The 21,979-nt window shown below is 41.9% G+C and overlaps 3 protein-coding genes across 3 annotated transcripts in view; 2 read left to right on the top strand and 1 right to left on the bottom strand.

Moving 5' to 3' along the window:
• Positions 1 to 2,469, top strand: part of LOC108437551 (protein eva-1 homolog C) — an 83,610-nt gene extending 81,141 nt beyond the window's left edge. The window contains exon 8 of the mRNA XM_017714706.2: positions 36 to 2,469. Within this exon, the coding sequence (XP_017570195.1) occupies positions 36 to 412 (377 nt within the window). The 3' untranslated portion in view covers positions 413 to 2,469. The remainder of the gene's footprint in view (positions 1 to 35) is intronic.
• A 2,944-nt stretch (positions 2,470 to 5,413) lies between these two features.
• On the top strand, positions 5,414 to 16,677 carry efhc1 (EF-hand domain (C-terminal) containing 1). Its single transcript, XM_017714710.2, has 10 exons — positions 5,414 to 5,636; positions 7,596 to 7,817; positions 9,150 to 9,437; positions 9,660 to 9,809; positions 10,020 to 10,212; positions 10,482 to 10,702; positions 11,831 to 11,971; positions 13,022 to 13,235; positions 14,351 to 14,530; positions 16,376 to 16,677. The coding sequence occupies exons 1-10, from the start codon at positions 5,574 to 5,576 to the stop codon at positions 16,399 to 16,401; spliced, it is 1,698 nt and encodes a 565-aa protein (XP_017570199.1). The 5' UTR covers positions 5,414 to 5,573; the 3' UTR covers positions 16,402 to 16,677.
• A 2,057-nt stretch (positions 16,678 to 18,734) lies between these two features.
• tram2 (translocation associated membrane protein 2) overlaps positions 18,735 to 21,979 on the bottom strand; it is a 12,988-nt gene continuing 9,743 nt past the window's right edge. Inside the window, exon 11 of the mRNA XM_017714708.1 lies at positions 18,735 to 20,336. Within this exon, the coding sequence (XP_017570197.1) occupies positions 20,260 to 20,336 (77 nt within the window). The 3' untranslated portion in view covers positions 18,735 to 20,259. The remainder of the gene's footprint in view (positions 20,337 to 21,979) is intronic.

The raw sequence follows: 21,979 nt of genomic DNA, 5'->3' as shown, positions 1-21,979 counted from the left end.
TATTTGATATATTACGTATGTGGTTGTGTCCACAGAGCACCCGGAGCGCTGTGCGCTGTACTTCATGTGCGGTGTGTGCGCGGGCCTGTTCCTCACGCTCTTCGCACTGGTGGTGCAGATTTCCTGCCGGACAGACTGTAGACGGAGGCATGCGGTCAGCAGGAAGCGCCCGCGGCCGGCCGAGTCGGACAGCGACAGCAGTGGCTCGGACTCGGACTGGGACTCTGGCTCGGACCTGTCGGCACGGCGACACCGCCGCTTCGAGCGCACACTCAACACCAACATCTTCACTTCCGCCGAGGAGCTGGAGCGAGCGCAGAGGCTGGAGGAGAGAGAGAGGATCATCCGCGAGATCTGGATGAATGGACAGCCGGACGTACCGGGCACTCGCAGCCTCAACCGATACTATTAATATACTCACAGCTGTGTTGTGAAGCGCACACACACTAGGGCTGCAACTGTCTGTCGATTACGGAGTAAAGTTTGTCGTTTACTTTGGAAGCATCACTCTATACACCACCAGAAGCGTAGGGGCGACATGGTTTCATTTAAAAAGCACTCTACATAGCTCTATAATGTTCATATGACTCACACAGTCATTCTGACAAATTGTAATACACAAAAGGAAGTGTAGGGGGCGATATTGCGTGGTTTCATTTAAAAAGCATATTATAATGCTCTATCATATTTATATGATCCATGCTGTCGTTTTGACAGCTCTGTAATGTTCATATGGTTATTCTAACAAATTGTAATACCCTACAGGGAGCGTAGGGGGCGATATGGCTTCAGTTGTTTCATTTAAATAAACAAAAAAAGCTCTATAATGTTAATAGGATTCATGCAAACATTCTGATAGATTGCAATACCACACAGGAACCGTAGGGGACGATATGGCTCCTACTGTTTCATGTAAAAAGCGCTCTGTAATGCTTTATAATGTTCACATGATGCACAGGGTCCTTCTGACAGGTTGCAATACACTACAGCAAATGTAGAGGGCGACATGGCTTCTGTTGTTTCACTGCATAACAAAAGAAGAACTCGCTTGCTGCACAGATGGAACTTTCGATGATGGAACCGAAGACGACGTAACGGTTAGATTAGTCGATTGATTGAATGCATTAATCGATTAGACTAATAATCGCTAGTTGCAGCCCTAACCCTAACACCGCCCAGGCTGTGTGTTACCCTGCTTAGCGTCGGCCATAGCTGGGATTTGTAGTTTTTCGGACACATAGAAGACTACAACACAAACTGTAATGGCCTGCTACGTGTGTTTGTTTGAGATCTTACACACTTCCAGGCCTTTGCGGTGAGAATAAGCTCCTCAGCCTGGTAAGCTTGACACTCCCACCGAGCTGAGATCAAAGGTCATTGAAGCATGACCAGTGCACCTCTCTTCTGCTGAGGCTCATGGGAGATGTAGTCCCAAGACTGTAGGATGTTTTTTTTTTTTTGGCAGCAATTTGGAGTTTGAGGCAGCTCTGAAAGACAAAATAAGCTCTAAACAGTTCCAGCACTCTGATTGGTCCTTTCCTTCTGCCTGTCAAAACTGGAGGCGGGCTTCTGCAAGGCAAGGCCAAGGACGCTGGCCGGGTCTAAGGACTGTTCATAAACATGACCCTGGTCAAGCGGTGCTGTCTTTGAACGTTACCTTTAAAAAAAAAAAAAGAAGAAGAGAAAATATATATGAACAAAAAATGCTTGGAATTCATCTCAGCCCTTATAAAATATATTTTGAATATTTAATAGTTTTTTTTCCTGTTGATGTTTTTTTTTTGGGGTTTTTTCCTGAATAGTGATTATGAAATATTTTTATACTGTGGCAGCGTTCACGTGATAGCTCAGGGATGTAATCCGAGTGTTTCTGTGTAAAATGGTACTATTTTGTATTCCTAAAAATGGGATGTACTTTGCTGAAAAAGTGTCTGCAGGAAGTATCCAGAAGTGTAAACCTCAAAGAGGTTGAGGCCTAGCGTTTTTCCATGTGAATAGGCTTTATTATGCATAGAAGCTGAGTGCCTTATCCAGAACATGGGAGATACAGCATTGTAGAGCTGCTTGTGTTGAATGACCTCTTACCATGTCCAGTTCGTTCAGTTTGGTAAGAGCTAAAGGGGAATTCCACTGAGTTTTCTTTTTTTTCCCCCCGCAAATTTCTGTGTAATAAAGTGGCTGGGACTGAATTACTTCAGCAAAGTCATTCAGAGTGGTTTGAGAGTCTCCGACTTCCTCTCCTTAGTGGTGATAGGAACCAGGGGTTGTGATGTCTGCAACACAAATATATCCATTTTATTTATTTATCCCAAAAGGCCAAAATCAGTTTTTGTATGTAGTGTTAATACAGGTGGTAAACTTCAAAATTATCATAAAATAATGTCTCTGACAGTGTATTTGTAACCAATCTGTGTTTTGATCTTTGATCAAAACAGTATCACTTAAAAAAAAAAGAAAAAAAAAAAAAAAGAAGGGGGCAGTCGTGGGCTGGAGGTTAGGGATCTGGCCCTGTGACCGAAAGGTCGCCGGTTCGATCCCCAGGACTGACAGTCCATGACTGAGGTGTCCTTGAGCAAGACACCTAACCCCCAACTGCTCCCCGGGCGCCGTGGATTGGGCTGCCCACCGCTCCGGACAAGTGTGCTCACTGCCCCCTAGTGTGTGTATTCACTAGTGTGTATGTGGTGTTTCACTTCACGGATGGGTTAAATGCGGAGGTGGAATTTCCCTGGTTGTGGGATCAAATCAGTATCACTTAACAGCTTTCTGTGATGCAGCTTTGGTAGTTATCCAACTCTTCAGACGTCTGGTTCCTATCACCACCACTGTGAACAATTCAGACTCTGTACGTTTCTTTCAAACAGAGCTCTTCACATCAAACCAGTCGAAATGACGTCATTTACATCCCAACCGTTAAATTATGCAGACATTTTGAACAGTCAGTGGAATTCACCTTTAATTCCTCACTGGTGGTTTTACTGTATATTATACAATATAAATGCAATGAGTCAATCAGTGATTTGTTTGTTGGTTGACCAAACTATACTGATGCAATCCTCTTCATTTGTTACAATTCCCTTGCCTTCTCGTTTGTTAAACTGTTCTGGCCATGTAACACGGAACATGGCACGCATCATTGTACCTGACAGGTGTATATACATTAGGCTATATAGGTTTGACTATCTATTCTCTTAAGTTTATCTACAGTCAAAGCTTCCCAGTGGAATTTTTGTCCATGAGAGAAGAGGAACAGAACCGGCAAAGGGTTAGAAATAATCACCAACAAGCACTAGTGAAATTATTGGTCAGAAAATGGACCTCCATCTGCTCTGGGACTCCACTGGGACGCTTAAGAACTTCAGTTTTCCTGTATTAAAAGCACAGAGGTGAAGTAGCCCAGATTTTTCCTTGCCCTTGTCCTGGTTTGCTGTAGGTTTTTCTGCTTTGACCTGGATTCCGGACTTGATTTTCATTGGAAAGAGTGTCCGAGATGTTCGAAGACCATGAAATGAAATTCTAGGACCATAAAAGCTGTTTTTTTTTTGTACTCTTGCTCTATTTGCAACCACTGCCTTACCTGCATTAACCAAATTTTAACCTGTGCTTGGAATAAATTTCAACTGAACTATAAAATGACTTCTTGGTTTTGGCAGAGAGTTTGTAATCAGGACAATTGCCACTTAGTAATGACCTCCAGGTTTGTCGACACTAGAGGGCGCTCCTGTAGAAGTCTAAGATGAATGGGTTATTATGGAGTGTTTGAGTCATAATTTGTAAATGCATAAACATTCAGTATATAGATGCATTGCATGCGTTCATTTCCTGGACAAAGAACACTGTAAAGCATTTTAACACCAATGTTATGTTTGTGCACATAGGACTTCGTGACAACGCCTCATGTAAGTTCATGACGTCGAACGGCTTCACCAAAGTCCTTATAGGAAAGTCGGTTCACTCAGCATCCATCTTTTCTATGCAACGCCGCCAGGCAGTTTTTTCCTTTCATACAAGCCCAGACCCCCTGTCTCTTTAAATGGGGAGAGAACTGCTCAAAACTGAAGGTCAGCTCGCTGTTTCAGAAACGTATTTGAAATCAACAGTAAAATCGGTCAAAAATCTCAAATAGTTTCTAGCGTTTGGCACAGTAACACACAAAAAAGCGAGATTTTCTGGGTTGTTTTGGTTACTGTGTTTGCTTCCACAAGAAGGGGGGCTTTCCCTGCTAGCACAACAGCATTGTCAACCCCTCTCCATTGGCCTTGGGACCAGCAAGCTGATTGGCTCCTTTTATTGAAGGGCGGGACTTGCATAAACAGATGCCTTAGGAGCTTTCCCATTCATATTTTAACTGTCTCTTCATCTATAATGTCACTGCTCAGCTCCCCAAGCAATCAGCCCTCAGTGGCAATATTGCTGACCAGTCAGTGCTCAGTATCAGTAATGCTAAGCAATCAGCACTCAGTATCAGTGATGCCAACCAATTAGCACTCAGTAGTAGTAATGCCAACTAATCAGCACTCAGTAGCAGTAATGCCAACCAATTAGCACTCAGTAGTAGTAATGCCAACTAATCGGCACTCAGTAGTGGTAATGCCAACTAATCAGCACTCAGTAGCAGTAATGCCAACCAATCAGCACTCAGTAGCAGTAATGCCAACTAATCAGCACTCAGTAGCAGTAATGCCAACCAATCAGCACTCAGTAGCAGTAATGCCAACCAATCAGCACTCAGTAGCAGTAATGCCAACCAATCAGTACATCAGCACTCAATAGTAGTAATGCCAACTAATCAGCACTCAGTAGCAGTAATGCCAACCAATCAGCACTCATTAGCAGTAATGCCAACCAATCAGCACTCAGTAGTAGTAATGCTATAGCGTTCTCCTGCCTAAAACCTGTTTGCTGTAGAAAAAAGGAAAATTTACAGGTATATTTTCTTTGCTCTTTTAGTGAAATACATCCTTCTAGTTTCCAAAATTAAAGAAAAGTCCTGGATAAACATTTAAAAAGTATTCTAACTTTTCGTTTGTAGCCGTTAGCTCCATTCACCCCCATTCATTGAGGGATGCTCGCTGGCGCCCTCTGGCGTTTCGTAGTCGTGCTTTTGACTGAACTGGAGGGATTTAAACCATTTAAACCGACTCTGCTTTTGGGTTAGTGTCGGGCGACATCTACTGGTGAAATGTATATTGCACATAAACAGACATTCCTGTACGTGAGCGATGTTATGAAATGTGAAGATATTTGGCTTTGTATTAAAAAGACAAAAAAAAAAGCTTTTTAAAACTAATAGTTCACGAAAGCTTATAACTTTTTAAACGTTTTCAGGAGGTCAATAAAGGTATTTAAATGAACCGTTTACTATCTCCATGGAAACCACTACCGTCTCTTGGTTGCCGAGGATACCGCAGCTAATAAACAAACGTCCTCAGGCCGCCGGGCAGTCTGCTGTGCTGAAATGTCTCAGGGGAGTGGACTTTTTGCTCGTAGACTGTGTTTAATCGGACTACTTTGGATAAAGCTAAACAAAAACGAGATTTAAAAAGCGGCTCTTTTTATGAATAACACTCCCAATGGCTGCCCACACCACCCACGGACTTCCTTTCCTGCCTGGGAACAGCTTTCGGGACACAACGGTGAGAAAAAGGTGTAAAATCTGTAAAACTGTGGCTGTTAGTCACTGAAAGCAGAGCAATGTATTCAGTGAAAGGCTAGGTTATATAAGACCTGCCTTAAAGGGGAACTCCTCCCTTTTTTCCAAAATTCCTGCACTGTTAGATGGTCTGAGTCAGAACAGCCCACAGTGGTGGTGATAGGAACCAGACGTCCACCTCTAAAAGCTCCCTCACAGGCAGTTATTACGCTGAATGGTTATAAATATTCAGCTTGATGTGCGAGACACTGTTTTACGGTAGCTTTGGGGCAAAGTTTAGGCCTAAGATGTGTTTTCGTTCATTTGTTTTAATCTTCTCACGGTGGAAGGGTACAAGAAGGGTGCTGTGAGGCAAAATAGTCCCCAGGTGAAGTCACATGCAGGTTCCCTGGTGGTTTTTGACAGTAAATGAAATGTCTATATCTGTGTTGTAGTCATGGCGACCCCTGGTTCCCATCACCACCGCTGTAAAAGAAATGTGAGTTGGTTAGTTTCCCTACAAACGACCCCTTTCATGTTAAACTACTCCGAATGGCTACAATACAGACATTTAAAAAAACAGAAGACTTTCCCTTTAATCTGATCAAATAATGGGGGTTCACAAATGTCTTAAAGGGAAATCCCGCCGATTTTCAAACATTTTCAGTATTGCAGTTCTTGAGATGTAAACATGGAGTAATTCACGGTTTTGACGTGAAATAATTAATTATAGAGAAATCTATTGATTCGGATTTCATCACAGTATTGGTGATAGGAACCAGGGGTTGCCATGTCTACAGTACAAATATAGCCATTTTATATTTAACCCTTCAAAACCACCAGCCAACATTTACCTTTTTATATGTGATGTTTATAAAAGTAAAATGAAGTTAAAACTAAATTTTCTTTAGGTACTATTTTGCCTCACAGCTCCCTGCATGTAGCTCTCTGCCTTGAATGGAAACCTTAAAACTGATGTAAAACCATGTCTCACATCATATCGCAGTGTATTCACAAACATTTCATGTACTAACTGTCTGCGACGAGCTTTTAGAGGTGGACGTCTGGTTCCTATCACCACCACTGTGAGCAGCTCTGGCTCTGTAAGTTCCTCTAGCGCAGAGCGTTTCACACCAAACCGCTCAGAACGACTCAGTTTACATTATATTCATTTAATTATGCAGAGACTTGGAAAATTCACTGGGGTTCCCCTTTACAAAACCCTAAGACACTTTGAATTAGTGTTTCAGAACCATAAAGCCAGTGAGGGCCCATATAAATGTATAAAATGATCCTAAGTAATGTCAGTTTTCATATAATGTGCAGGAAACGGTTAACGTGTTAGATGTGAGCAGAATGATGAACAGAGCTGTAGATAGCTTTAAAGAGAAGAATTGCTTTTTTCCCCAAAATACACAAAATAGCGAAAAGTACTGAAAAGTACATTTCGGCTTCACCGTCTAGTTTACAATGCAAATCTATTGAAATCGATAAAAGTTGTAAGTTATAATATTTAATGTAATAATGAAAAATGATAAGAAATGATGATATGCAAGATGTGTTCACAATGCACCACTATACTGTGATGCAATTTGTCACAGAAAAATGATAAATGTCACATTTCCCACCCGTCGTATCATTGCTGTTGGCAGAAAACCTCCTCCCTCCATTTTATGCCGTTTTTCAGTTTTGGGCGAGATTTGAAAGTGCCTGTTGCTCTTTACGCTGTGTGTAAATTTCATGATGAATGGACCAAAGGAAACAGCCCAAAATGACTTGGAAAGACGTCTGGTTCCATTGCGTTCCATTATAAGTAGAGTAGGTTTTTTGCTTCTCCTGTAAAGTTACCGTTTCGGAGATACGAGGTTTTCTTCCGACAACAGTGATATGACGATTGATTCCAAGCATTTGGACGGTGACGTATGTACTTGTATCCAAGCTAACCTCACTGTGTCCCTTTCAGAAATCAGCTTTCCACAGGCCACAAACCCTGTCCTATAAGAACGGCTATGCGCTGCCCCTCCGCCCCACGGTGGGTATCGGCCAGCAACCACTGCTGTCAGAGCACATCATCCAAAACGAGATGAAGCAGCTGTCCAGCCAAAGCCCCACCCTCACCTACGGAACCCTCAGGCGAAGCCCCCCGCTGGACTTCGTGCCCGCCCACGTCGCTTATGACAAGAAGGTAAACCAGAAGGTTACAGGCCTGTGGCTTTGGTTCACGTGCGCTCAAATATAGACCATGTCTGCCTTAATGCAAATGTTGAGCCAAGAGCTCTGAGGCTAATGTAGCTAACAAACAATGGATGCCTATGTCTTGCAAAATGTTGGTATATTACACTGGATTTACAGTCTTCAGTTGGCTGAATATGAGTGTTAAGGGAACATTCCCTGCAAAAGTTCACATATCGCTGCTGTCGTAAGAAAAACCTCCTATCTCCATTTTTCTGTTTTGACATCATTTGAAAAAGCCTGTTGTCCTTTACATTGTCTGTAAATTTCATGAAGAAAGGACCTAAAGAAACGTCCCAAAATGACTTGGACAAATGTCTGGTTCCATTGACTTACATTAAAAGTAAACCAGGTTTTTTCCTTCTCCTGTAAAATTAGCATTTGGGAGATATGAGGTTTTCTTTTGACAACAGAGATATACTAATATTTTCCAAAATGTGATCAGCAATTCATATAAACATCAAACACGTAATCGTGCCACTTGTATTTTAAAATTTGGGGACAAAAATTATGTTGATGATGTGAGTTTTTGCCGCTGTACTTCTACCTGGAACTGTTAATAGTAGCTGCAAACAGAAATGGTGAAATCACCTGCCTTCTGATTGGGTAGATACACTGAGTTGGCCACTTGTGGGGTTTTAAAGGGGTGGCCGGGGTGGCCGGGGTGGCCAGCGCGTCTCCTTAAATCTGATTGGCCACCCAAGATGCCACCCCAAAATTTTTGCAGTGGGACGGGTGTGTGCACCTTTAAGAGGGGAGCTGTTTCGCTGTCAGTGATTGGTGGAGCATCGGTCAAACCTCTCCACCACTTCCTCCACCTGCCCACACATTCTGATAGCCACCTCACTGAAACTCCTTGCTGCCCCTGATCAGCGGAACCAACTCTTCCGACGGAAAATAAACAGGATTTGCTCCAGTGCTAAAACTCTAGAAGCAAACTTGACACCAAACATATCGCTGTTGTCGGAAGAAAACCTTGTATCTTCAAAATGATAACTTTACAGGAGAAAGAAATAACATACTGTCGTTTTAATGCAAGTCAATGGAACCAGAAATCTTCCCAAGTCATTTTGGGCCGTTTCTTTTGCTCCATCCATCATGAAATTTACACACAATGCAAAGGGCAACAGGTCCTTTGAAATTATGTCAAAAACTGAAAAATGACAAAAATGGAGATACGAGGTTTTCTTCCGACAGCAGCAAAATCTTGGCTTTATATTCTATTTGGAGTAAATTGTGCATATTAGCTTTTTGGTCAATTATGTTTTATGATCTCTTCCCCAAGGTGCTGCGTTTCTATGGTTACTTCCAGCAGGAGGTGCTGCATTCTCCGGAGGAGCATGTCCGCGTGCGGCCCATGGAGATCTACTACTACCTGGAGGATGACAGCATGTGTTTGATGGAGCCGGAGGTGGAAAACTCGGGAATTCCGCAGGGCAAACTGATCAAACGCCACAGACTGCCTAGGGACCAGCAGGGGGAGCACTACCACTGGAAGGACCTGAACCTCGCCATGGACCTGAGTGTGTATGGCACTGTGTACAGAATCACACACTGCGACCCCTTCACCCAGGTACACACACACACACACACACACACACACACACACACACACACACACACACACACACACACACACACGCACTTCATACCCTCACTAGGGGCATCAAACATACTGCAGAATTGGTTCTGATTCTCTTTTGGCCCACCAGTAACTGTGTGTGTGTGTGTGTGTGTGTGTGTGTGTGTGTGTGTGTGTGTGTGTGTGTGTGTGTGTGTGTGTGTGTGTGTGTAGGAGTTTATGGAAAGCCAGGGGATAGTTCTGAACGACCCTGAGCCGACCCCCAGTGACCCCTACACGAGCCACCGGACTCAACCCCAGCGCTCCTACATCACTCCATCAGATTACGACAACCTCAAACAGTTCCTCACAAAGGACCGCAAGGTAGCACATAGGCTCCCAATGGCCCGATACACCAGCATGTCCATGTTTTCAGACCTGGAGCAGGCTGTAGGTTAACTAGGATGGTCTTAACTGCGAAGGTGGTCATAATTAAGATCATCACAGTTAAGAACATTGTGACACAGTAGGAGGCGGTAAGAAAGCAAGAAACATTACGTATGAGAATGACCGTGTATCTGTATGTGCATGTAGGTGTTGCGGTTCTTCGCTCTTTGGGACGACTCTGACTCTCTGTATGGAGAGAAGCGTGCAGTGACAGTGCAGTATTACCTGGTGGACGATTCGGTGGAGATCCGTGAGGTTCTGAAGCCGAACAGCGGCAGAGATCCCTTCCCCGTCCTGCTCCGCAGACAGAGAATACCCAAACATATCAAAGCAGCCAGCCGTGAGTCACACAATCACACAATTATTTTATTATTTTATACAAGAAATATCAGTGCTGGACTGGTGTGTATATATACATATATACACACATATATGTATATTATTATCATTATAATTAATATTCTATACATTTTGTTTATTCAAATATTAACAGGTTTCTCAGCAAATAAACACAAACTACACAAATAAATAGATTTTGAAAATGTGTCTACATCCTACATAGAAATGGACCACTTTACAGATTTTATTTCTTTTTCTTCTTTCTCTCAGAGTCCTTCCCGAGTTGTGTTCTGGAAGTGTCTCCACAGGAAGTTCAAGAATATTACCTTCCAAAGGACTTCAAGGTTGGGGAGGAACTGAGGCTGCTGGGAAAGCGTTTCCTGCTGTACGACTGTGACGAGTTCACGCGGAGATACTACGAGCAGCATCACCCTGACGTCCCTCTTAAGCCCCTCCCTGTGGACGAGAACACCCAAGAAGATTACAGGAGGGTGAATAATCTTCCTATCTCGCCTGACTAGCCGTAGTCGTGACATCTGTCCATCCACTTTGCATTGTAGCTTTTTTAGGAAAATCTTTGTAAAAACATTTATTGGGGGTGTTTTTATTGCGGTAATATCAATATATCAGAGTATTCTTAATTGTTTTAGACTTTAAACTGTACAAGCTATGGCACTACTTTACAAACCAGTTAAAGGGGAAATCCACCAAGTTTTCAAAATTTTGGCATGAATCATGTTAAGATGTGAACAAAACTATTTAATGTGGTTTAAGGAGAAAATGAACAGCTGAGACCAGAGGTTTGATGAGTTTGGTTTGATGCCTCTATGCCTGATGCATCGGGCATTGTTGTGCCTCACGCCTCAGGCAATGTATCCATAAATTTGCCACTGTAGGGAAAAATAGTCCCCAAAGAATTTTGGTTTTCAGTTTTCATGCGCCAGTTTTTCATTATCACCATTATCATTATTTACTCGTGGTTCTGGATAGTTGCCCAAAATTTGATTTGGCATTGAATGATATAGCACAGAGACCTGCTAGGGACATGATGTATAAATAGAAAATAAGGTGTGGGAATGAAATAATTAAGTTATGGCCACGAGATCATGCCTTATTAAACTGTGGTCAAGGCTTACTTATCTCATTACCATGCCTTACTAAGTCGTGTCCACGGATTCGGATCTCGTTCCCACGCCGTAATAAATCACAGCCATGACTTAATTATCTTGTTCCCACACCTTATGAAGTCGTTGTCACGCATTATTTTTATAATGAGGTCACCAGCAGGGCTCTGTAATGTGATAAACGCTACATTTGTCCATTTTATCTCAGCTGTCTTTGTGGAGAGGTGTGAATTGTCTTCACGGCAGGGGGTCTCGCTCCTCGTTGCTCGCTAGCAGCTCAACACAGATACACAACATGTCACACATGGATAGACAGCAGTGTCCTAATTAATCTACAATTATGGGAATATATATTATAATTTACTATATTTCATTTCAAAATATCCAAGTTGATTTCCAGAACTAGGTGGCCTGCAAACATTGACTGTGGAATCTAAAAGTTTTATTTAATATTAAAATTTTCATTTGTCCTTCCCTTGCAATACACACACACAGGTAATCCCACCATACAACGGCTTCGGCTCTCTGGAGGACTCTTTGCAGAACTGTCTGTCTCTGATTCCTGAACCGCCCAAGAAAGACCTGATAAAACTCCTCGAGAATGACCATAAAATACTGCGCTATGCTGCCAGACTGGTGAGAGCACATACACATCAGTCCGACTCTAGTATTTGGGCGATGTGATACATTGTAAGCAATAGATCAGTCCTGTGTTATCGCAAACAGCATCACAGGCTGATGGCGAGCACAGTAGATCATCACAGCCGTAATGTTATTCACCATGACACACAATCTCCAGTTGTTCCATTGCTTTTTTACAACTGTTCTGCAAAATAGAGGAAAAAAAGCATCAAAGTTGCTTTAAAATCAACCTGTCCACCAAAACGTAATGCCCTTTTACAGCTAGAGCCAATAAACTAGCGCAATATCAGGTTCAGCTCAGTTTTTCCGGTACGTGCCAGATGACTCTGAATGTGTTTTTTTCATCCCTGTCTTGACTTCTGAGTTTTATTCTGTTCATCTTTGACTGATTATAGTTTAGTTGTTCCGCCGTTGCAGCTCCTAAACAAAAAACTTGGTTACAGGTTCAGAATCTAGTGTCATCACGCTCTTCGAGTCAGAATCCTACCAAACAGTCTGTTCGATTCCCCGGCTGGGTGGAGTTTCCTCCCACAGTCCCAAGACATGCAGTCAGGTCAATTGGACATGCTATATTGACCCTAGGTGTGAGTGGTTGTGTCTGTCTGTCTGCCCTGCGATGGACTGGCGACCTGTCCAGGGTGTATCCTGCCTTCTGCCTGATGACCGCTGGGATAGGCTCCAGCAACCCCCCCGCGACCCTGACGGAGAAGCAGCTTAGAAAATGGATGGATGGTGTGGTTTAGTGTATCTATATTCTGTTTTTGTTATAAAGCAGAAACTAGAGAAGTTTAGCTGCAGTGAGTTGTTGCTCAGCCGCCACAATTATTGTGAAAATATGTGCTGCAATACAAGTAACAGCAGAAGTAGAACCCTCTCAGCCAATCAGACTGTGTACTCAGAGCTAACAGTTGTAAAAATGTTATTTGTTATGTCACTATGCTGTTAATAATAATAATAATAATAGTAATAATAGTAATAATAATAATAATCCACAGTCCTCACTGCTTTCAAACAGTTGAATGAATGAAATCTCACTGTTTGTAGGACTCCCAGAATCCTCAGGACGAGGGCCGCCGCTTTGTCCTCTCCTATTTCCTGTCCAACGACATGGTCAGCATCTTCGAGACGTCCAGACGGAACTCCGGCATCATTGGTGGAAAGTTCCTGGAAAAGACGCGGATCCCTAAACCAGGAAGTACTGCGGAAAAACCGGAATACTACGGCCCAGCTGACTTCGCCATAGGAGCCACTGTGGAGGGTGAGAGCAACTGAACCTCTGGAACCTACCGACATCAGGCGTGTCCGGTTCTGGTCCTGGAGGTCCAGAGCTTAGGTTGTGCTCTAACACTGTTCAAGCCAGTCTTCAGGGCCGGTCCACATTGATGCTCTAATCTAGCTCCAGACATGTGCCTTTAAAGGGCCTGTATCATAGAAAACCAAATTTTCCTTGCTATACTGAAAGTTTGAAATATTATGTAAACAAGATTCCAAATGTACCATTCACTTCCCACACCATACACCCCAGATAGGGAAACAACGCTGCAAGAACTGCCCATTTTGATTTTTTTGTTGTTGTGATGTCACAAAAACCAACATATTTTGCAGTCATATTTAAAAAATTTTATACATCACCAGTAAAATCGTACATTTGATTTTCTAAGTAAAAACACATCTTCTGCAAAGAATAAACTTTCCTGCAAATATTAGTGCACAATTTGTATTTCTTTGGCTTTACATAATGGAAAACATGAAACATAAAGCAGAAAATGTGCCATAACTTAAATAATAATAATAATAAATAATTATTGTGTTTGTCCTCTCCCATTTACACTGATGTTAAGGTGTGCCTCAGCCTGGACTGTTTCCTAAAGACATAGTAATGAAAACTGCCTGTTCAGTTTTAAGGGATGAAGAGAAGTTGGAAAATGGTCTTTTAAAAATTTTACATTCTAACTTTTTGTGGCCTACAAACCTATGCAAACATTGTAAGTGGGACTCCAGGCTGCACTTCAGTGCTACCAAGTATTATTTCTTCAAAGAAGCAGTGAAACCTCTTAGTACATCCAGCGTCCATCCACACAAGGACTAAAGTTTGTTGAACTTTTTCTCTTTTTGGCTCAGTTTGTTCTCAAATAAAACGATAATGCTTCAAAATGAAATTAAATTCAAAAAGGTAGCGCTTCATTTGAATTGAAACTGAATAAAAGTAGATTATCTAGCTTGAAAATATGTTTCGAGACACGACTGAATGGTATTGAATCAAATTCAAAATTTTGCATATCGTTATACCCCTAGTAATTAATGTCACTAATCTGCTTTTCTTCTGTTTTCCACCACATGCTGACTCCCGTTTTACCCTTATGTGTTGTTTAGTGTTTAGGCACCGGTTTGTGTTGACGGACGCTGACCAGTATGTACTCAGCTACCTCGAGTCGGTCGCAGGGCAGGATCAAATCCCGGAGCAGACGCTGTCCTCACTGAGACAGGCTCTAGGTCAGAGCAAAGCACCGGACTCAAACCACATTCCCCAGAACCTGCCTGAGGCGACCCCAGGTACAGCCACCCCAACTGGAGATTGCAAATCAGTCAGTAGGAGTGGACAATATGATATTTTGTTACATCAAATTGCATTATGAGTACATGGCATGTACCATCAACAGTTGTAGACACTGGCCAATAGCATTTGTTATCACAAAGGTGAAGCAACAAATGCTATTTTAGGGCTGACAGCACCCCCTTGTGGAAGCTCTTCAGCCTGCTAAACATGAGCGAGTGAGTTAAGCCAGGTAGGCAACCGTCACACTGTCAAAGGATTTTAAAGTGCGACTTTGTTCCACAAACCTTTGACGAACTTAATATTGTCATACACGTTGAGGATCTCGTCCATATTGCCATATCACTGAGCATCGTGCAAGTGTGACTGTACTGCAATCCTTTATCTTTTCGGTCATCACCGTGGGTATTTGGATGAATAATTCCTTTAACCCTCAAGATGCGCAAAACGATAGGTCACTTCTAGTCTTCATAACTTCAGAACGGTTTAAGCTGAAGACATGATCCACACATCAAGAGATTCAGCAGATCCACCCCTAACTACGTAGTGGCATCAGTGAGTCATTCGGCTCAGAAAATCGCCCAAAATCCTTCCTGCTCTGTTTTTCGGCCTTCGAATTCCAACAAAGGCTTGAAACAGTGACATGATTCACACATCAAATCACTCATTAGACTCTCACCATCCACAGTGATTTTCATTTGCATGTCATTTGCAACAAGCACACCCCAAATGACCTCATATAATATAATTTAGGCATAGGAGTTTGGGGTTGAGCTGGAGGTCGACCTACCCCGCTACTGACCAGAGCTTAAATAGTGTTAAAATTGCAATGATTTACAGGAATAAAATTAACTAAATTTAGCTTTTTTTACAGACAGTAGTGTAATTATTATAAAACACTTGCTGCTTGAGTGATAATACTGCAGTATATATGAGGCAAGCTAAGTTTTGCATTTATTGTAGGTAGATATTTACTGTATCACTAATATAAAACAAAAGTCTTTAAAGGAGCATATAGTGACAGCATTTGTTTATATCAGTGTGCATGTCAAAAATAAGGACATCCGTTTCAGTGCAGGGATTGCTGTATAGACAGTTATTAGTTGGGGGTAGTGTATAGTCTATTATAAGGAGAAAACAAATGGCTAGAAGTGACCTGCCTGCTCCCTGGCTGTGATTGTATATGCCTATTTCTGCTTGCGTAAATAAAACAGCACCTCTTGTGGCAGAAATAATGGCTTCTCCTGCACTATTATTACCTAGTGTTCCACTGGAGTCAGTACTAGGGCCAGTTTGATTTAGTATTTTAATGCTCCCATCCAGCTATATGCACGTCACTTATATGCACTTCAATTTCTTAAACTTTCTTTCTTTGCCACCAATGTTTTTATGTTACTTTGAAGTCTCAAACACTTTTAATCTTTTTTTTTTTTTTTACATTTCCTTGCCTGATTTGTTGTTCAACTAATTCTATTTGAACTGTCAGATCATTGTTTATTGTTATTTTAAGTCTTAAGTTATTCACAGCAATGTTGATTATGTAACTGCAAATCAGGTGTTTTTCAGGTTTTCAGTCAAATTTACATGCACACCTACCAGACATGAGTTTGAGGGAGACATGCAGTGTTCAAAACAATTTTTTTTATGTAACTTCTTGTTACATAACCTCTAGTAGTCTTGCTTATGTGGTTTCTGCTATTGTATGACACACTGTTACCTATAAACATGGCCTAAAGTACGTCATGTAGCTAAAAACAGCCATGAGGCCTGAATTTAGTTTAGCTTGGCTATTTCACCAAACTATTCCTTTCTACTCATGGTTCTTTCCTTGTTTTCCTTCACAGATGAAGGACTTCCACCTTCTTCCTGAACTTCCAGACTCCTCCTGCAGTAGAGACACTCGTTCCCTTTTTCAGATGGCTAAAGATTCAGCCGTTTCTATTCTACATCGTAACAAGGGGACTCCTCAGTATTTAATCCCTGTCAATACCATGCATGTTTTTCTTTTCGTCATCAGCGGCTCCAGCATTGCCCCTCTTCACTACATTTCCCAGCTACTTTGCTTTATTATATAGTTTCTGCCACTCTGGGGCTAATAATGATGATTATAGAGGCATCCCTGCATAAATAAACCATGTAAGAACCATTTCGCTTTCTCTGTGAAATTAACGCCGGCGTTCAGAGCGGTTCTCTCCAACCAGAACAAAGCCTACAAAGAACGTTCACTCCATTTGTCAAAAAAGATCAATATTTATAAAGCACTGTCATTTACATTCACATAAACCGCAAACATATAAAGCACTGTAGTAGAAACTCCATTAATCATAATGTATTATAGAATCTGTGCAACCAGACATTACAGCTCTGCAAGTGTGTGAGTTCATGCAGGGGTCTGTGTATGTGTGTGTGTATCGACGGCCTTGATCAGGTGCAGTACATAAAGCCCAGGGCCTAAAATATGGCCCACCAGTAAACACTATACAGTCCATAAGTACGACGGTTCTCTAACAAACTGAAATACTTGCTCTAATAAACACCTATATAAAACGTCATAGTGCCAGAGGGGTAAACATGGAGGTTTGTGGTTCTTGGTTTGAAGAAACTCCACCGATGTCTCAATTTCTGCATAAATAAATGATTACGATGCAAGAAAAGTCATTCAGGGTGGTTTGGTGTGAAACGCTCCATTTTAGGGAAACGTAAAGCCAGACTCGTTCACAGTGGTGGTGATAGGAACCAGACGTCTGCCTCTAAAATCTCCCTCACAGAAAGTTATCAACATGAAATGGTTACAAATATGCAGACGACACCGGATTTTAAAATACATTCATAATGTAGAGATACATGCAGATTCGCTGGAGGTTTCTGATTGAAATAAAATGTCTACGTTTGTGTTGTAGACATCACAACTACCACCACGGTAAAATAAGTGAATAAATCTGAGTTGCAAGTTTCTCTAAAACAGAGCGTTTCACATCAACTCGCAATGAATGACTTTGTTTACATCTCAACCATAGAAATACGCAGAAATTCTGACAATTTGGCGGAATTCCCCTTTAAAATAAGTCGTACGCTCCTGCCTTAAAATTCACTTTCACAACAGGAAGACTCGACTAAGAGTTGCGTTCAGTACAAGGCCAAATCCGGCAAACGTATTAGGGTCCCCTTTCCCAGAAGCACCGTGTGCTACAATCCTCCAGATGCTCTTTCTAAGAGTTTCTGAAAGGGGAAATCCACCACTGATGTAAATTTCCGACCGATCAAAATTTCTGCATAATTCAGCGGGTAACATACACAAAGTCAGTTTACAGTGGTGGTTATAGGAACCAGGGGTCAATCAGGGGACCAAGCTTTCTTTGGCTACAGCTTTGCCTTAGAACACCCTGCAGGTAAAATGTTCATATGTAAACATCATTTCAAAAATGTGGTGTATTCAAAACCATTAAACCTTTCAGACATCTGGTTCCCATCATCACCACTGTAAACAATTCCGACTCCGTCTCTCTAGCACGGAGCATTTCATGTCAATCCAATCAGGGACTTTTCACACCTTTACCATTTAATCATGCAGAACTGTTGGGAAATCTGGTGGAATTCCCCTTCGCAAGCGTTGCAAAGTGTTTGAAGCGGCCGCTGCTGCACAGACACCAGTCAAAAGTTTGGACACACACACTCACAGAAGGGCTTTCCTCCTCCTCTTCCCTCCCCCAGAATAACAATGAGAATCAAAACAATGAAATAACACACGCTCTTGAAGACGTGTAGGTTCACTGGTGGTCCTGAAGAGTTCAGAAACTGTGACCCCTGGTTCCCATCACCACCACTGTAAAGAAATCGGAGTCTGCAATGAACCATTTTAACATCTGAAGCACTCCGAATTGCTTTGTTTACGTCTCAATGACAGAATTATGCAGAAATTTTGAACAACTGGTGGAATTCTCCTTCAAGAGTACACGGCCAAAAACACCCTGTTTGGTTCTAAGGGATGAGGACAGCTTGGAAATGCTCATCCACAAACACAGAAGTGCCAAAAAGTGCAAGAACAACTTGGGCCATGAGCTCTTTGACATGAAAATCAACAAGGCGTGTCCAAACTTCTGACTCATTCTGCACATGCCATATAAAGCAGCCCTTACAGGGAGGGCTTGATGTGTAGATACTGTATGATGTTTTTGTCACTTGAAACATACAATTTCTTAAAAATCTGGTCTTGTATCCCTTTTATTTTCAGTTCCTGTTGCTCAGTTAAAGGCACACATAGGTGTCTACGAGACCCAGCTCTCGACAATCAGCCCTTTAGTTTGAAAGCGATAGTTTAGCAAAAAGAATCAAATTTACACCTTTTTCTCCATTACCCTAAATGTAGTTGATCAGCCAAGACTTGCTCAGAGTCTGAAGTCTGATTCTTTACTTTGCACTGGAGCTACGAAGCTCATTTTTTATTAAATAAACCCCCTTTAGATGCTCAAACCCATTTTTGTAGATTAACAGTGGCTTTTTTGTTACTGGGATGTCCCATCATTTAAAAAAAGACCATTTTTAAAGAATTAAAGTAAATCTGTTTTTTTTTAAATATATTTTTTAAAAAAACCTGTCAGTACCGCTTTCTGGCAAAAATAGTGCTAAATGTTAAGTAACGCGTGAACTACAAAGCTGAAGTCTGGTAGCTTTGCTTTTGAGTATTCTGTTCCACCTTAAAAGGAGCAGCAGTTACATTCTGGCATCGGTACAGGTGATTGAATGCAACTGCTGCACCATTTAAGGCGGAACAGCAAATTCGAATAAGACGCCAACTTCAGCCTCGCAAGTCATTTGTCTCACATGTGCGTCCCACTCACTCCTCCGACAGTTCCACTGCTGGAAAATCGGAAAATACAGCAAGTGACCCCAGCTTGTCCACGGCTTGACAAGGTAGGAAGACCACAACACTGTCTGACCCAGTCAGGTGGCTCCTCGCCCATGTTAGGCTAACCCTAAAAGACTGGCTATTCCTTTATGTCCACGGCCTTGAAAACAAAACGGCTTAGTTCAGATGCAACTGATTTCGAGGGTCTTAAATTTTCATCTGAAATGTGATTGAAACATCTCTGACAGTCAGCTAAACGTGCTAATGTTAGGTTTGCATTGTTTGCACGTTGCATTATCTGCGATTCTTTGTGGCATAACAGCTCTCGCAAAGCTCACATCTGAGGACAAATGTCAACCACTACTACACGTAGCTACCAAGCAAAGAAGCTTATAACACCACCAATAAACGCGGTGCTGACCAACTAAATTTGGGATAAAGGAGAAAATTACAATGATTTGATATTAATCACCAAGCTATCGCTTTAATATTCACACTTTGGGGTTGACCTGCTCACTGGGGGTCCTTCCTGGGCCACTTTAGGTCCTTTTAGCACCTCCCCAGGGCAGGCCAGTAATACAGTACTGACTCAGAAAACATCAAAGGCAAAAATGGCTTCAAAAGCTGCTGATGGGTGAGAAAAACTGAGAAAGCAAAACAAATAGGAAAAAAAAAAATGTAAGGAATGTAAAAAATACTGATAATGAAACAGAAAAAGAATGAGAAGAAAAGCCGATGGTCTTTCGAGGGTGCAAATATATCAACGCGACGTCACATCCCGCGTGGAATGTCGAACCACCCTCAGTCTCTGAAGATCCGAGCAAGAAGCAGTTCACGGTTCCTGTCCTGTGCTGCACGGCCAGCCCAAAGGAGGAGGTGGGGTTAAGGGGCTTTAAGCTTCTTCAGTCTGGGTGACGTTCCGTTCTCCGCCTTAAGAACTCCGTTCTCATGGTGACCGACTGGAAAACACACCAAATAAGAAAGTTTGGTCATTTTCAAGCTTTCCAACAGTGATAACACACTCCTCGAGTGCTCTATTGCTTCTATACAACAGTGAAATAAAGAAAGTAATAAATTAATAAACTGGGTCGTGAACGTGGCGTTTAATACGTTTTAATGTTTCTTCCGCCAAATTTTAGCTCCGTAACAAGCAGCGTCAGAGTAACGAGCTCCGCCCACTCGCTGCAGAGCCAGCAGTTCGTTCTTCAGCTCCACACAGACCGACTGACGGTCTGGGAATTTAGTGTCGTCTCGTCATCAGAGTCGGACCAAATCGGCTGGCGGTCAAATGTGATCTTAACAGTGTCCGTTTTAATCTAAATAAAGACGGGAATCTGAATTAAATGTGGATATAGCACAGAGTACTTGGAATGAAATATGCACCGAAGCAAGTCTAGTGACCAACTCAAACATCTGGAGAGAATTCAAATGGAAAGTCATCACCAGATATTCCCGAACGCCAGAAATAGTGCCGAAGACGGGTCTAACGCATAATAGTTCATGTTGGAGAAATTGTGGAGCACAAACTAGAAACCATATTCACATATTTTGGTTGTGCCCCAAGTTACAGATGTTCTGGAAGGAAGTATTTGATGCTCTCAAGGAAGTGTTTCAGCAGAACATTCCACAAGATCCTAAAGTAGCAATACTGGGAGGAATACTACAGATAACCTAGAGGGAAGATCTAAGAAACACCTTCTAGGAATTTTGTTGACAGTAGCTCTGAAATGTATTACGAATATATGGATGAATCCAGACCCTCCCACAGATCATTTATGGATCCGAAAGGTATGGGATGTCTACCAAATGGAACAAATAACATACTTATTAAGAATTCAAGAAGATGTATTTACAAAAGAGATGGGGCCCTGTTAGAGATCTGCTAATACAGTGAGAATTTTTTTATGTATGTATGTATGTATGTATGTATGTATGTATGTGTGTATAATGATCTAATACATAATTTTCATTAATTTTTATAATGCTATTGGTTACTTCTACACTTCTACAGATGGTTCCTTTCTGAAAAGGGTTCTACACTTCTAACCCAAAAGGGTTCTTCTCCTGTTACAAGCTTGACACCGTAACAATAGAACCCTTTTTGGTGCTATGTGGGTTCTCCGAGTGGTCATATTTCCATGTAGAACCATTTTCTTTAACAAAGAACCCTTGAAGCACCATCTTTATTTTAAGAGTGTACTACAGGTCGACTTTCTATTCTACTCATCAGGAGTTTCACAGTGAGCTTCAAGGGTTTGATATGGCAGTGATGACGAGTATAAGAAAAAGGTATAAACGGTCAGTTACACTCGTTAGAAATACAAAGCGATGAATATTACACTGGTATTATGTTCACACACACATACGCAAAGAAACCGGATCTGCTCTGTGGAACACTCAGCACTGTTGCTGTGTAACTGAAGAGCGTCTGACGCATATTTTGACCTATTAATACAAAATTCCCTCCCGGGTCAGGTTTCTCCCGCTCACAAATGACCACAATTGAAGGACGCTATCTAAAATGCTACAGCCTGCACAGAGTAGCACCTGTATCACTTTTCAGCGGTGAAAGTGCTTCACACAATGTTTGTCTCTTTAACTC

This window comes from Pygocentrus nattereri, chromosome 4 (assembly GCF_015220715.1).
Source record: "Pygocentrus nattereri isolate fPygNat1 chromosome 4, fPygNat1.pri, whole genome shotgun sequence".
Classification (NCBI taxonomy): Eukaryota; Metazoa; Chordata; class Actinopteri; order Characiformes; family Serrasalmidae; genus Pygocentrus; species Pygocentrus nattereri.
This window is presented reverse-complemented; position numbering and strand designations above follow the sequence as displayed.